At 43.4% G+C, this 14905-nt stretch overlaps 1 protein-coding gene across 1 annotated transcript in view; it reads right to left on the bottom strand.

Moving 5' to 3' along the window:
* Positions 1-14905, bottom strand: part of thsd7ba (thrombospondin, type I, domain containing 7Ba) — a gene marked incomplete at both ends in the record, with an annotated part of 450762 nt that overhangs the window by 286406 nt on the left and 149451 nt on the right. The window contains one exon of the mRNA XM_080752925.1: positions 1530-1736. Coding sequence (XP_080609051.1) covers positions 1530-1736 — 207 coding nt within the window. The remainder of the gene's footprint in view (positions 1-1529; positions 1737-14905) is intronic.

The raw sequence follows: 14905 nt of genomic DNA, 5'->3' as shown, positions 1-14905 counted from the left end.
CTTGGCTCCATGTAAATGATGCCCCCGCTGGCGAGCGTTTTGCAAGCGTTTGTACTGGTGTTTGAGCGACACCAAAAAGAAAACCGTCCCCGCTGCTGCTGTTGCCCCCTCGGGCTAACATGCAAACAGCGGCATTGTGGGACTCATCAACACTGGGAAAAGTCATCATTTTTACAGGTAAAAAAACTAAAACAATACTGGGAAAAATCATAGTTGTTACAAGTACAAAAACGAACTCAACACTCAAGAGAACTCAAAGGGTTACAGTAGCCCCATTTGGAACCTGTTTATTGTTTTAAGAAACTGTTTAATCTGTATGATGGAATACCAAGGGTGAAAAAAAAAGAAATAGCAACCAGGAGAATGAGACTAACAGGACACTGCCAAAGACATTAAGAGCTGCCAGCCAGCAAATCTATGCTGTGGGAACCAACACACGGGCGCCGGTCACGAGGACATCCCACACTAACATACACAGCACGTGGACGTACTCAAGAAAGATGTAGGAGCGCAAAGCACCAACGAGCTGGTCAAGATGTACCGACTTTTAACCCTTTCAGTGCCCAGAATCACCACTAGAGGGCGCCCAATGGCCATATAATCCACCATAGACATACGCTGTATATGCACAAGCCGTGCGCAGCCATGACGCGCCTGAACACTTTACTTTGTGCATGAACAGGAGCAGGATGAAGTTAGCTTGAAGTTAGCTATTGGCTACCAAGCATTTTAGAAGCCCTATTTCCGGCGATTTAGCCGTGATTAAACCTTGCACACCTCATGGATATGCATGGAACAGAGAAAATCTCTAAAGATCCTGGATTGCATTGGAGTGGATGGGAAATATCGGCGGCGCGACGCTCTCGCGGGCCGTGTAAACAGATGACGGCCGGCGGCCCGGCTCGACAATTTAGCCCGGTGCTTCGGTAAGGCCTCTGGAAAAAAAAAAAAATGTTTTTAAAAAGCCGAACTAGTTCGCGATAGGCACCCCGAACGTTAATAAGGTACAAACTATCCCGGCACAATAAGAGTTAAGAAAGGCGGTAGAAGTGGTAGAACTCAAGTACTGTAACTTTAGGACTCAAGTACTGTAACTTTACATTAGTAAAAGTAGCTAAACCACAAAAATAAAAAGACAAAAGTATTAGTGTCAAAGCATGTTTAAAGTATCAAAAGTAAAAGTAGTCATTATGCAGAAAGTCCCAAGTTTTTTCAAAGGTTTTCAAATCTCTCGAAAATAGACAATCTACAAGCTATCAAAGTGGTGTGAGCTTTGTAGATCTTCAAATAGACAAAAGTATGAAATAGGGAATAATTGGTTAATGTATAGTTTGAGGTGGTGGTGTAAAAAAAAGAAAAAAAGAAAAGAAAGCATAAAGCATTGAAAAATTTACATACACAAGTAAAGTCAAAGTACGGTACCTTTAGTAACAGTACTTAGCAGTACAACGTACTTAGTTTACTTTCCACCACTGCAGGAAGGTGGAATGAAGAAACAAGGCGGCGGTAGGTACAGTAGAGCACCGTACCTTCGAGGTCGACGCAGGTGACGTTGCACGCCGCGGTGCCCGTGCCGCAGGCTCCTTTGGCGGGAACGCATCTGTCCTCCCCCGGCTGGACTCGCCACGCGTAGCAGGCGGGGGGGTCTTCACACGGGATGGACTCCACCAGGTGAGGGCAGCTCGCCTGCTGGCCACCGGGCTCCCACAACACCTGCCTCCTTCTCTGTTTGAAACCTGCAGGGGGGAATCGATAAGGAACACGATATGCTGTTAGAGAGAAACGCTGAAAAGAGAGGTGTGAGCAAGATAAATGAGTGGAAGTGTGTATAGGTGGTGGGAGGTGGGCAACCTCCTCTCCATGAGCTACTGCAGTGGTCCTAAAACTCCCCTTAACTCTGACAGTGTACAAATTACAGGTCCATTTGGTTCTATTTGTACACTGTCAGAGTTACAAATTACTTTACTTACGTTACTTATAAGGGTCCATTTGGAGAACCCCCCTCAAGGAACCACAAGGGTATCTGGAGCTATATTAACTACTGACTCCTTTATATACTACAGTATTGTACTTGTGTGCTTTTTTTTTTTTTTTACCTATAACGACATGCCCAAAATAGGATGCCAGGTTAAAAGTAGTTAAGTAGCAGCTTACAGTATAATAAGACGTAAAAGCAATCATGAACTTCCACTTTCTGTAAATTGGGTGATCATCACGTCAGCCCTGGAACACGGCTAAGCGATCATGTGGCTGAAAAGGTTGCCCACTCCTGTAGGGCACGAGGGCAGAGGAAAGAGGGATGAAAGACTTTGGGTGGCTGACTGTGGTTATTGAGTATCTGCAGGCGTCCTTACAGTATTTATTGGCCTTCTAGGTCATCTCGATGACCTCACACAGCCAACTCTGCCAATCCCGTCAACTGTTTGGCTCCCGCTCATGCTAAATTGGGGGCCTGAGTGGCAGCGGGTACAGGACCCTCACATCGAGCATACTGTAGTTCTCCACGGGCTGTCTGAACGTTTGATTGCCAATTAAAATGCAGAGTCAAAACGATTTGTTTCGCCCCGGCCAACAGATGAGATTGCAGAGGTACATTTAGCTGGACGCTCTGTTCTTTCCGCTGGCCTGCGATCACAGCGCTGGGGTGGACATTGGACGTCATGGCCAATAAAGAAGGGGACATAGGCTTTTGATCTTGCCCTAGGCCTAGACCAAATACAATTCCCGTACACAGCAGCGTTGGCTCATCTGATTTTCGAAATCCACAGAGAACACATTTCTGTGACATGGACAATTGTAAGTTTTATGTTTGTTCTACCGAGACATACTGTATAACAAAGGATGGTGACAATAGCTTTAGTTTAGATAACTGGTGTATTGTAGGTGCGCACATAGATTTTAACAGGGATGAACATCTTTAAGGTAGCCAAAGCCATCATCGTACGCATATTTCTGAACATGTATGTACACATCTATGTAAAGTGCAAGCTCATAATAACACATTGTAATGGGACATTGTGTTTTGACGTTGTACATCTGCTATTTGCTATTGCTATATTATGTTATACCCAGAATATGGACACTATGGGTTCATGTGGTAAAATACGAATGGTTCATCGCCATGCTGGCTATATAGTGTTGGACATTTTTGAATACAAATCTGATTGCTGCCACAGACATACAAAATGAGTACACAAACACATAAAGAGATAACCCGAAATTACCATTACAGCTCAGTAACTCTGAGAGTTATGGGGGTCCTTGAAAATAACACTTTGAGAACCACTGTCCTAGTGGACTCCTAATGTGCCATAGACAGTGTCATCATAGTAAGTCAGTGTCATACATATTCTGAAGAAAACCTGAAGATTTTAGTAATTCACCCTTTGTCAGCCTTCTGATTGGTCTGATTATGCAGTGGGACAAAGTCCTTTCATTCTTTCACCGCGGTGCGGTGATGCGCGGCACGGCTGCGGCACAGTACGGCGCTGCGCGGTCATAGCGATAATTATAATGAATAAGTTTCAACAAACTAGTTCACATGAACGATATCGATGTAGCTAAGATATTCTATTGGGTACATATATTTTAAATGGGCAGAATTACAATTAAAATACATTTTATGTTGAGACTGATAGTTCCTCAATTTCCTGGTCAGTGTGAGTCACCCAAGATGCACTGCTCTCTCTCTCTCTCTGCCCTCTGCCTGTTTCAGAGGATTAAACTAATTAAAACCCCTGTTTTGCTATGTAACTACTGTACTTGTTTTCCCCTTTTTTATTAATATCACGTAGATGTTTTTCTTTTGGTACTTTAAATAGCAATAATGAGGCTATGAAAAATCTTGTTTTTATAATGGAAGTGAATGGAAAAAAAAGTCTTCCTTGGCTTTTTTTGTCCCACCTAGTAACAGAGCGACATGGGGTGGGACTTGACAAAGGGTGAATTGGGTCTAATGATCAAAACCAGAACATTTCAATGGTGTGTAAATACAAAATGTAGTAGAGATTGCCAAGGACGAGGCCAAGGCTTTGCCACGGACACATTTGTCCGTGTGTACGGACATATTAATGACCCCTGATAGACAGTGATCGTGGAGATCTGAGCACAAAATGGAATAATAGCCGAAAGCCCCACAGTCTGGCGTGTCGCGGAGAACACAAAACACAGCGAACCTTCTCATGCATCAACGTCGTCTGCCCTGGGGAGTGGGGTAAAGGTGGGGTTCGAGCCTTGCTTTTACTTTTTACTTTGTGCCTCGTTCACTGCTCATAAATCCTGAGCGTCGGCCGTGCAATGGCGGGTCGCCTTGGAAACAACCATAAAGAACTTTGAAGCACACGTTAGATCATTTCTGTCAGCAGGGCCATTGTTGTGGGCCGGGATGGAAAAACATGACAGAGGTCTAAATGGGAACAGACTACGGGCCCGAGAGAGTCCTGGACCACCCATTACCGCTGTTTTGACATAAATACTTTGTCAAAAAAGTTTGGACATTTTCTTTAAAGATTTGTTTCTTTGGGCTTTTATGCCTTTATTGATAGAGAGGAGAGGGAGAGGTGGGGAGTGACACGCAGCAAAGGTAGTCGGGATCGCGAATCGATCCAGCGGCGCCCTCAGGCATCCATGCCTACGTGGCAATGCCTATAGATGCCTTAATGGTCCACGTCACATTGATATAAACCAGTATGCGCACGCCGGTCGGCACCAAATGAACCCCACCGTTCATAGGATGCAATGGATGGCACTCGTGTTTAAAAATGCATTCCATCAAACTTTCAGATGCCGTTTTTCTCCCAGTGTGGAGGAAGAATGCGTAGGATTTTTACTGTAAATTCTCACTCTTGAAATATATAATCCTTAGTTTCTGTTGATTGTAAACAATAATAGCGATTCAAAACAGTTGTCCTTCAAACCCCACCTCTATTCACCCTCATCAGAGCAGAGGGAGCGCTCCTCATGATCACCCACCCGATCCACTGGATCACCAGAGCGTCTACTGCTCGCCCAGCTGCAGTCCATGAAGCCTAATTATGCTCCGTCCTGCGAGCCGCAGACCTCCAAGCTCAGAAGGGTTGCATTGGTGACGCGATGTGAGTTTGTATATCAGCTACTCTTGACGTGGAATACCGTTGCGCAATGAAGTATATATGTCTCGATAAGAGCGCACCCATGGGAGCACCTCACTAGCACACAAGAGGAGGTTGAATAACCAGTGCTCCCCAAAACAACAGGTTTGGGGATCTGTTGGGAATTGATTACATGATACAGTCAGCTGTGCATTCAGTCTCAATGTTTGTAAACAAATAATTGGTCTATAGTGGTATGCTCCTGGACCAGTAGGCCAGCAGGCGCCCCAAGTTTGGACATTTTCGATTTGGATTAAACTGTTCACAAAAACTGATTTGAGAACATTTCACTTTAATTAATCTTCAATATCAGAAGACAACCTTTAACTTTGATTACACAATGAACAACAACCAAAAATCTGTTGCATATTTTACCGATACCAATGTCATAAAAAAACATATGAATTACATAATATTTCAGCCCAACCGATATATTGGTCTGGGCTGGCCCTATAACAGACTCCATGTTTCACTGATCGCAAAAAAGAATAACAGTTCGGGTAATTATAATGTAGAGACACCATCCAATAATTTAATTAACACTTTGACATAATCATTACCATTTAGCCAATAACAACAATGAACAAATTGGCTCTTGTTAGTGGTCCAAGCAGCGAAGGTGATGGAACTTTTTTTGTATCAGTTACGATTATTTTCCTTTCAGTTACAGTTCCCAAACAGTGGAAAATAATTGGACATTTCACCCACTAATCAGACAAAAAGTATAATTGAAACCTCTTATCTGCATATTTTAAAGCTATACTGTGTAAGTTGCTCAACTAGTGGTCAGTAGCGTCCGCGTCTTTCGGCCGTTTTTCGCCGCGGACCGGGCCTCACACCCCCGCGTCACCCCCGCGTCTGCCTCCACCTCGCCGAGATCTATCTTTAGAGGGGTCCCTGGTTCATGTGCGTTCAGGTATTCCGGAGAAACGGAGTGTTTCACCCGAGTATAGATAGAGACACACGGGCGCCTACAAATATGGCCGCCCTATTGTGATAGCTAGCGACCCCACTTCAAGATGCGCTGTGATTGGCCGGCAGTGTATAACCCTCGCTGTGATTGGCCGGTAGTGTATGATGACGTAATTTTTGCGCGAAAACCGGACCCCGGTCAGGATCATAGAAAACATATAAAGAGAAGGCTTCAGAAGCTGAAAATAACGAAGTGGGTGTTCTAAAACTTTAGCGATTTAAGAGTTAGGACAATTTTAAGATTTGCTTTATAAAAAAAGTTACATGGTACAACTTTAACTTTTTTTTTCTCGTAAATTAATGTCCTATTTCGTCATACAGCATCACACAAAAGGATCCGAAATATCATGTTTAATCCTGTCTTTAAGTAAAATTTTATATAAAAAAAAATTAAACAAAGGCTTAAAGGGGTACTCCACCACTTTTCAACTTATGTTCATATAATTGGTCCTCACTCAAAAATAGCTTTTTTCTTTCTTTTTTTTTTTTTTTCCTCAGAGGAGGGCTGTGGGCAGGTCAGAAACCCATCGTCTTGTGACATCATCGATTGCCAATCCAGCTTATAGGAACTGCAGGCTTTCTATTCCTGAAAAGTTGCAATTTTAAAGTGGAAGCCATTGTTCTCGCTATAATAAAAATCTAAATATTTATTTCAAAAATATTTATTAATTTATTTTTTTTTGGAAAATGATGATGTCACAAGACGATGGATTCTGAACTTCCCACAGCTCTCCTATAGGAGACTTGGACTGAGTAGAAAAAAATTGTGATATTTTATCATGAACATTAGTGAGGACCTATTATATGAAGACAGGTTGAAAAGTGGTGAACTACTCCTTAAGCTATAGTAAACAAACTTCGTGAACGCGTTTGGATGCCACGTCAGAGCGTCGCTGTGCAGTCCCGGCACAGTCCCGGCACAGTCCTTATAGCCTCACTACCTATGGTAAATTCAGAGATCTGTCACTATTACATTTTTTCAAAATATGCAACACCATCCACAACTAAACACAAGCCATACGAGAGGCACTGAAACATCAGAGCTTCTTAATATGGCACAGTTAAGAAGCAGGAGTTAAACTATTAATCTGGCTGGTCGAGTCATCATTGTGATGTCAGAACAGCTCAGCTATATCCATATCTGGAGTCAACTCCATATGGAGCTGTCTTGGCCATACATTGAGCGTGACATGAGACGTGATGGACGGACATTATCTGCAGGTTTTCATACTAAATGCGACCTACGTTCGCAACAAATTCCACCCACAATTTCATACACCTGAAACCAACAGAACGAAAACGTCGCTGTAGGGTGCTGTTAAGGGAAACACACGCCTGCTGAGGCGGGCGTGTGTCAAAACAGCCAACCACATTATATTTCTGTGGGTCGGGACCACCAGGGGCGTCCCCAAATAATTTTTAGGGGTCCCCAGATGATTAACTTAATGTGCACCATTGTTTTCTCTCTGAACAGTAAACAAACCAGCATAAGGTTAAAGTGTATCCACGAGTTTCCAACGCCCCATAGTGCATTGCGCAGACGCTGTACCGAGCTTCCGGCGCCGCAGCCGAGTGTGATCTACAAGCTCACAACGGTTGCATCTGCGACGCGACGTGAGCTTGTATGTCTGCTGTTAAACCGGAAGTGTGGTCCAAACAGGTCCAAATAATCTCCAGTAAACTCCCGCGGAAACAGGTGGATACAGGGTATCTGCAATGTGCAGATAAAGTCACAGTTTAAGGACCTTTTAATACATTTAATATGACAAATTCAACATTGGCCAAATTGTCAAATATTAGAGGCTGAAATTTTGAAAATAGCCGATCTACACGCTCATGACTCAACTCTTAGTGCTTGTCTGGAGGGGGGGGGGGGTCCCCAGTTAAAATATCATTATTTTGGGGGTCACGGCCTGAAAAGGTTGAGAACCACTGCCATGCGCCACTGTTCTATTTTACAGGCGAAAGATATGCGCAGCCTGTCCGCAGCCTGTGTGTGTGTTCCCCTTTACTTCAGGATTCAAATTTCAAAAATGGCAAAAGTAGCAGATCTGCAAGCTCAAAGCGCGTCGTGTTGACAGCTGACAAGCCGGCTGTTGTCTTGCATTCAAACTTAATGACAGACAATGCTGAGGCCCCCAGATTAAAGCCTGCAATATTTCGTTCATCTATGCTAATATTTGTTCTTCCGAGGCTTTTGTCAATTATCATTTTGTGGCAGAAGACATTCATGGGTATTAACACCACCAAAGAGCTCTAAAATGCACCAGCTTTCCAATCCAGGCATTAATACATTAAGCCTTCTATCTATAAATGTGCAGAATCTCTGTGTATCTTGCCTGTGTATGTCCATCCGATCAACTCCAAATCGGGTAGCGATGGCCGCCAAGGAGTACCGTGCCTGGCGCCGAGTCAGTCAGATAGGAGGTTGTCCAGAGCGACGGGCGCTACCGCGGGTGTTGCATAACCCGTGCACGATTTCATGTTGGACTGTCTAAGCCAGGGGTTCCCAAACTTCTTTGTCTCAGGGCACCCCATAAATATTTGTTTTAATCCGAGGCACCCCTACATTATATTTTTCACTCCCAGCACCTTATATTTATAGCATATCGTGAAAACAGCCGATCTACAAGCACACAACGCCTCGCATCGGTTAGAACTGACTGAAAATAACTTTGTACTTCAACATTAAAAGGATACTAAATATTTCTTCAAGTGTCCAAATAAATTCCAAATATTATCAAATGATCTCGCGGCACCCCTGGACGGCCGTCGCGGCACCCCCTAGATTATGCTTCATTCCGTTTCTTCATCATCTTCACATTCGTCTGAACTAGGGGTGTAACGATATAGAAACTGAATCAAAAAAATCGATTTTAATTTGCAATGATCTACTTTATCGTTTGCAAGAGCAAAATATCATACCGTTTTGGCTTTATATCGTATCGTTTTAAAATGCGGTAATCTGTATTGAATCATTTTACAATGCAAATAATTGATCGTATGGAAACTAAGTATTTGTGCCTTGTATTTGGCAAATTTAAGAGGGAAAATTAAAAAGAGGGGTCTAATTACCTTTCCATTCCATTTAGGTTAGCTACTCTTGGTCTATTGATACATATGTGACTGGTGCTGGTGGAAAGGGCCATATGTCGCCGTTTTTAAAAGTCAGAAATGCGAAAATAAGATTGGTTTATTTTTTGCTTTGTTTTTCGTTTTTTTTCTGTTAAGACAGTTTGAATATATTAGAGGGTTTTCATTCCATAAGATTTCTTTGTTAAGGTTGACAAATGTTAACATTGGTGTAGTAAATTTGCCTTACTTTGGGAGAGATTACAGACCGTTTCTGGAGGCGGAGAAGTCAGCTCTTTAGATTTGCATAGCGTTTCGATTGGCCTACGGAATCCATTGTTCCTCAGGTTTCACTCGTGTTCACGCTCTGAGCACCGCCCTTAAATACAAGCGTGCATTTGTTTACTAACACTATCCTTCAAAAATGGCTAGCAGCAACAACAGCTTGTCATCTCGCTTGGTTAACGGATTGAATGGAGGAGCCCATGACAGTATCTTGGAGGGATTCATTTTGGATTTTATTAACGATGGCAGTGAATCCGAGTGGCTCTCGGACGAATCCGATGATGATGATGACGAAGATGGCATAGTTTTTGATCAAATCAACAGCAGTGTGTGTTCTGACAACGAGGATGAGGAGACTGGTGGAACAGCTGCTCCTGGAGGCGTTCATGTGGGCATCGCACCGCTGTTAAAGTTACCCGAAGTTGAGAATATTGCCGTGGACACCGATCGACCAGCAGAGTTGCAAAAGATCCGAAACTTTCATTGCAAATGCAATGAGAATCGTAAAGAGAATTCAGAACGCCAGGCTGTGTCTTGCAGTCAAAAATTGGACCCTGATATGATCTGTGACATACGAACGGAAACAACAGCCTTGACGAGGGAGCAAAGAGACATGTTTCTCTTGTGATCATGTCAAGGTGGGTTTGTCCATACAGTATGAAATATAATGTCCATGTATTTGCTAGATAATCACAGCATTTACTTACATAATAATAGATTTTTTACATGTTTTACACAGATTTAATTTCTTTGCTGAATAGTTACTATATCGATTTTAAATCGAATTGTATCGTATCGCCATGACTGAACCAATATCGTCCTTGTATCGTATCGCCAACCATGTATCGTGATGCGTATCGTATCGCTGTTAACATGTATCGTTACACCCCTAGTCTGAAAGTAATCGTCTTCGTCTTCTTCCCCTCATCATCTTCTCGTAGACATCTTCTGTGCTCAGATGCCGTTAATTGACGCTTGCGGCAATATTCCTGATTACCATTCCTTTGTTTCTGTTGTTCCAACGATTTCTTTCAGAGCTCCTTTTGTCAGAAACCATGTCTTTCTTCACAGTTATTACATGCCGAGCACCACCAGGTTGTAATCTAGTCTCTATCGACCTCTGGGTTGCTCCAGGTCCCTCATGTCATAATGTTCGTACGGATGAAAAGTGCCAGAATAAACTGTGGTTCCTTACATACGGCACGCTATCTGATACATCGGGGGCCGGCTGAAATCTTTCTTTTTTTTTTTTTTTTTCTTTTTTTTTTTTGTACTATTACAAGCAGGGGCGTCACATGGGGGGGGTGGCGGGGGACTGAGTTACTAGGGCCCAAGGTGGAGGGGTCTACAAGCTCATAGCGCGGTAGACCTGCTATTTTTGAAAAGTCGTGAAAATGTGTGCAAATCTTTGGATATACTGTATGTATTTTTAAGCGAACATTTGTGACTCAAAATTTGCTTCTGGGGGGATCCCTGGAACTAAATATTTTGACATGGGGGTCCGAGGCCAAAGACATATCATTTTGCGGGTCCTTCACATGAAAAAGTTTGAGCACCACTGAAACAGGTTTTTCAAAAAAACCTTAGGATTTGAAATATTCAGACTTGCACAAATTTTCACAATTTAAAAAAAATTGCAGATCTACTCGTTGAAGTTGAAGCACAACATAATGTGTTCCGAGTCTAAATGGGTTAAACCCCCTCCCCCTATGAAGAACATTCATGGGGGGCCCGGCAGGCCCGCAGTGAATCCTTGTACCCATGGCCCAGAATTTGGTGCGACACCCCTGTTTACAAGCCTTGTTCTTCTTGACGCTCGGTGACGGTGGAAGGTCTTGCCCCCCCCGGTTTTTCCTCTGCAGACGCGGCCCGTCTAACCCCAGGATGTCCCCCGGACAAATTGCATCCACCAATCATCTGGAAGTGGGAGCCCCCCGAGTGGAGGAGCGGAGCGCGGAGCCCGATCCGGTGGGTCCTGACTCCTGACCGGGTCTGCTCTCCAAGCTGGCAGAGAGACTGCGGATCGATGGCTTCTGGGTATGTGTACCCGCCGTTGCCCCGCTGTCCAAAAAAAACGCGAGGAGACAATTTGCCGCGGATACGTCCCCTCGGAAATGAATAATTCAAGGTCCGGTCGCGTCAGATTTATTTCAGAGCAGACGACTGGGAAAACTCCTCTTCCCCCCAGTGGGTCTCTGACTGTGTTAAATCCTTCATTCTACTACGGTATCTCTGCTTGTCTGTTCAATTCTGGGCCCTGGGTGCTTTAGCTATTGAAAAATAGCAGATATACAAGCTCACAGCGCGGCACCGAGTGCCGCGCTGCGAGCTTGTAGATCTGCTATTTTTGAAAAATCTTTGAATATTGCAAACCCTTCTAAGGTTTTTTTAAAAAAAAACCTATATGTTTCTATGTCAGTGGTGCTCAAACGTTTTCATGTGAAGGACCCCCAAAATGATATGTATTTGGCTGTGGACTCCCATCTCAAAATATTGAGTTGTGTTGTGTTGCACACATTTTCAAGACTTTTTCAAAAATAGCAGATCTACAAGCTCGCAGCACGGCACTCGGTGCTGCGCTGCGAGCTTGTATATCTGCTATTTTTCATTAGCTAAAGTATAAAATAATTCCAGGCCCCTCCACCTTGGGCCCTGGTAACTCAGTCAAAAGACGAAAAAGCTCTGAGATGGAGATGGACATCTTTACATTATGTTGCAGGAGGAATACCTACATTGCGGTACAGCTGATTTTGACAACGTGTCGCACTGCGACGTGTTCTGAGCTTTTAGATCTGCTGTTTTCAGAGCTTCCAGAGCGCTACCAAACGTAAAATGACTTGTCTTTTAGTTCTACCGGTTCTCTTCTCCACTAGTCCATCCCTAAAAGTTGTATTTATTGACAAAATTGTCAATGTCTTTCTCAATGTCTTGGTTTTTGTTTTAATTTAGTTTTTGCCTGTGAAAAAAGATAGTCGACAAAAATCTTTCGTCATAGTTTTAGTCAACGGAATCAACACTGCAGTGTAAATTGGAGCATGCTGACTTCCTGACTGGTGGGAAAAGTACTCCAATGTGTCGCACTCCAGTACTCACGATGCGTCGCATGTGAGCTTGCAGATCGGCTATTGTCAAAAAAGGCCGGAATGTATATAGGGCTGAAGTGGTTAATGCATGTTTTCTAATAATAATCAAAAGTAACTAGTAACTAAAGCTTTCAAATAAACGTAGTGGAGTAAAAGTACAACATTTGGATCCAAGATTAGAAGTAAAAGCAGTGAAGCTCTGAGAATTGGAAATACTCAAGCAAAGTACAAGTACATTGTACTTAAGTACAGTACAGTACTTGAGTGAATGTACTTAGTTACTTTATTTATACAATAGCCGATCTACAAGCTCACAACGTGTCGCAGCGCGATCTGCTATTTTATTTCCACCGCTGTGCATGCATTGTGCTTTGCTCCACAGACGGGTAAACAGTAGGATCCCAAGGGGCCTCCAGCATGCTGGAGATGGATGGGGGTTTCACCCCTGATGCTGCAGAGCAGGGCAGGGAGAGAAACAACAAAAAGCTCCACATGCAGCTGAAGGCCCACCTGTAAACAGTGCGGGATCATCATAACAATGAACTGCGCCAGCCCCTAGCTCCTTTCGGAACCCCTCACTCCACTGCTAAGCAGCTCCGAGATGGGGTTCCTACTGGTCGCATGCCGGAATCTTCCGGCTGGGTGGACGATCCGCCGTTAGCGATCACTTCTTACCTTTGGTGAACACTCACTCTATCCAAAAAGTGACGGGTCTCTGTTAATCTATAATCGTTTTCTTCTTTATCGTGGAAGAAAACCGAAGCACTGGGGTGAAATAAAGACTTTATATCGCTCAGAAGGTCAGCCGGTTCTGTGTTTTTTAGACATTCTGGAAGTTGCGGCCGAATAGGAAAACATCACTGTCTCCCCTGGTCACGTGTATACACAACGGGGAAAACACAGAACCGGCTGACCTTCTGAGCGATATAAAGTCTTTATTTCACCCCAGTGCTTCGGTTTTCTTCCACGATAAAGAAGTAAAACGATTATAGATTAACAGAGACCCGTCACTTTTTGGATAGAGTGTTCACCAAAGGTAAGAAGTGATCGCTAACGGCGGATCGTCCACCCAGCCGGAAGATTCTGGCATGCAACCAGTAGGAACCCCATCTCGGAGCTGCGTAGCAGTGAGGGGTTCCGAAAAGGAGCTAGCCAGCCCCCCTCACCCAGTATTGTACTTAGTATTGTAAATCAACGCCTAACCCTAACCTTATTATAGGGTTACGCGTTAATTTATGCTCACTGTAAGTTGAAACTAGAATGGTGCAATCCTGGGGAATTGCAAGCGTGGTCGCCAATTTAATATTATGTATTGTGATGTCACGTGAAGCCTGACCAATCCTCAAATCCATTATTTTGTCCAATCAGAACGGGGACAGAAGAAGTCAATTGAACTCAAAGGACATTTGGGGTTTGGGGTTAAATGCCCCTGATAGACGTAGCAATTTGTTCAATATATCAATATCAACCAGCAACGGCCAGAGGCGTCAATTGGGTATGGCCATTGACAGCGTCATTGGATTAATCATTGTGTGCTTTCACGTGTGAAAGACACCAGTCATGTTGCCATATACCTTATCAACAGGCATGAGTTTATTTTAGGAAGTACATTTTATTTGTTTCCCCCTTTAGCCAAGTTATGCAGTTGCCATACCCAATTGACGCCTCTGGTCGTTGCTGGTTGATATTGATGAAAAAATTGCTACGTGTATCAGAGGCTTTACTCTATTGGGCAACCACACAAATAATGGAGATCAGTGGTATCACACCAAATTCTGGGCCCTGGGTACAAAGATTCACTCCCATTTTGTGCTTTAACTATTGAAAAATAGTAGATAGCCGATACAAGCTCTCACAGCGCGGCACTCGGTGCTTGTAGATCTGCTATTTTTGAAAAATCGTGAAAATGTGTGCGGAGTCTGAATATTTCAAATCCTTCTAAGGTTTTTTTTTAAAACCTGTGTTTCTATGTCAGTGGCGCTGACATATTTTCATGTGAAGGACCCACAACATTATATGTATTTGGCCACGGACCCCCATCTCAAAATATTTAGTTCCAAGGACCCCCCAGAAGCAAAATTTGAGTTACAAATGTTCGCTTAAAAAGTACATATATTTAAAGAATTGCACACATTTTCACAACTTTTCAAAAATAGCAGATCTACAAGCTCGCAGCGCGGCACTCGGTGCCGCGCTGTGAGCTTGTATATCTGCTATTTTTCAATAGCTAAAGTATAGCTAAGTATAAAATAAAATATCCCTGATGGAGATACAAGGTTTCTGCCCGTCAACAACGACATGCTGTTGCTTTCAGAGCTGTGCCCATGGTGGTTTATGGTCCTTTACTATGAATTAGGGATGCGA

The sequence above is a fragment of the Nannobrachium achirus genome (genome assembly GCF_963921795.1).
Source record: "Nannobrachium achirus genome assembly, chromosome: 22".
Classification (NCBI taxonomy): Eukaryota; Metazoa; Chordata; class Actinopteri; order Myctophiformes; family Myctophidae; genus Nannobrachium; species Nannobrachium achirus.
This window is presented reverse-complemented; position numbering and strand designations above follow the sequence as displayed.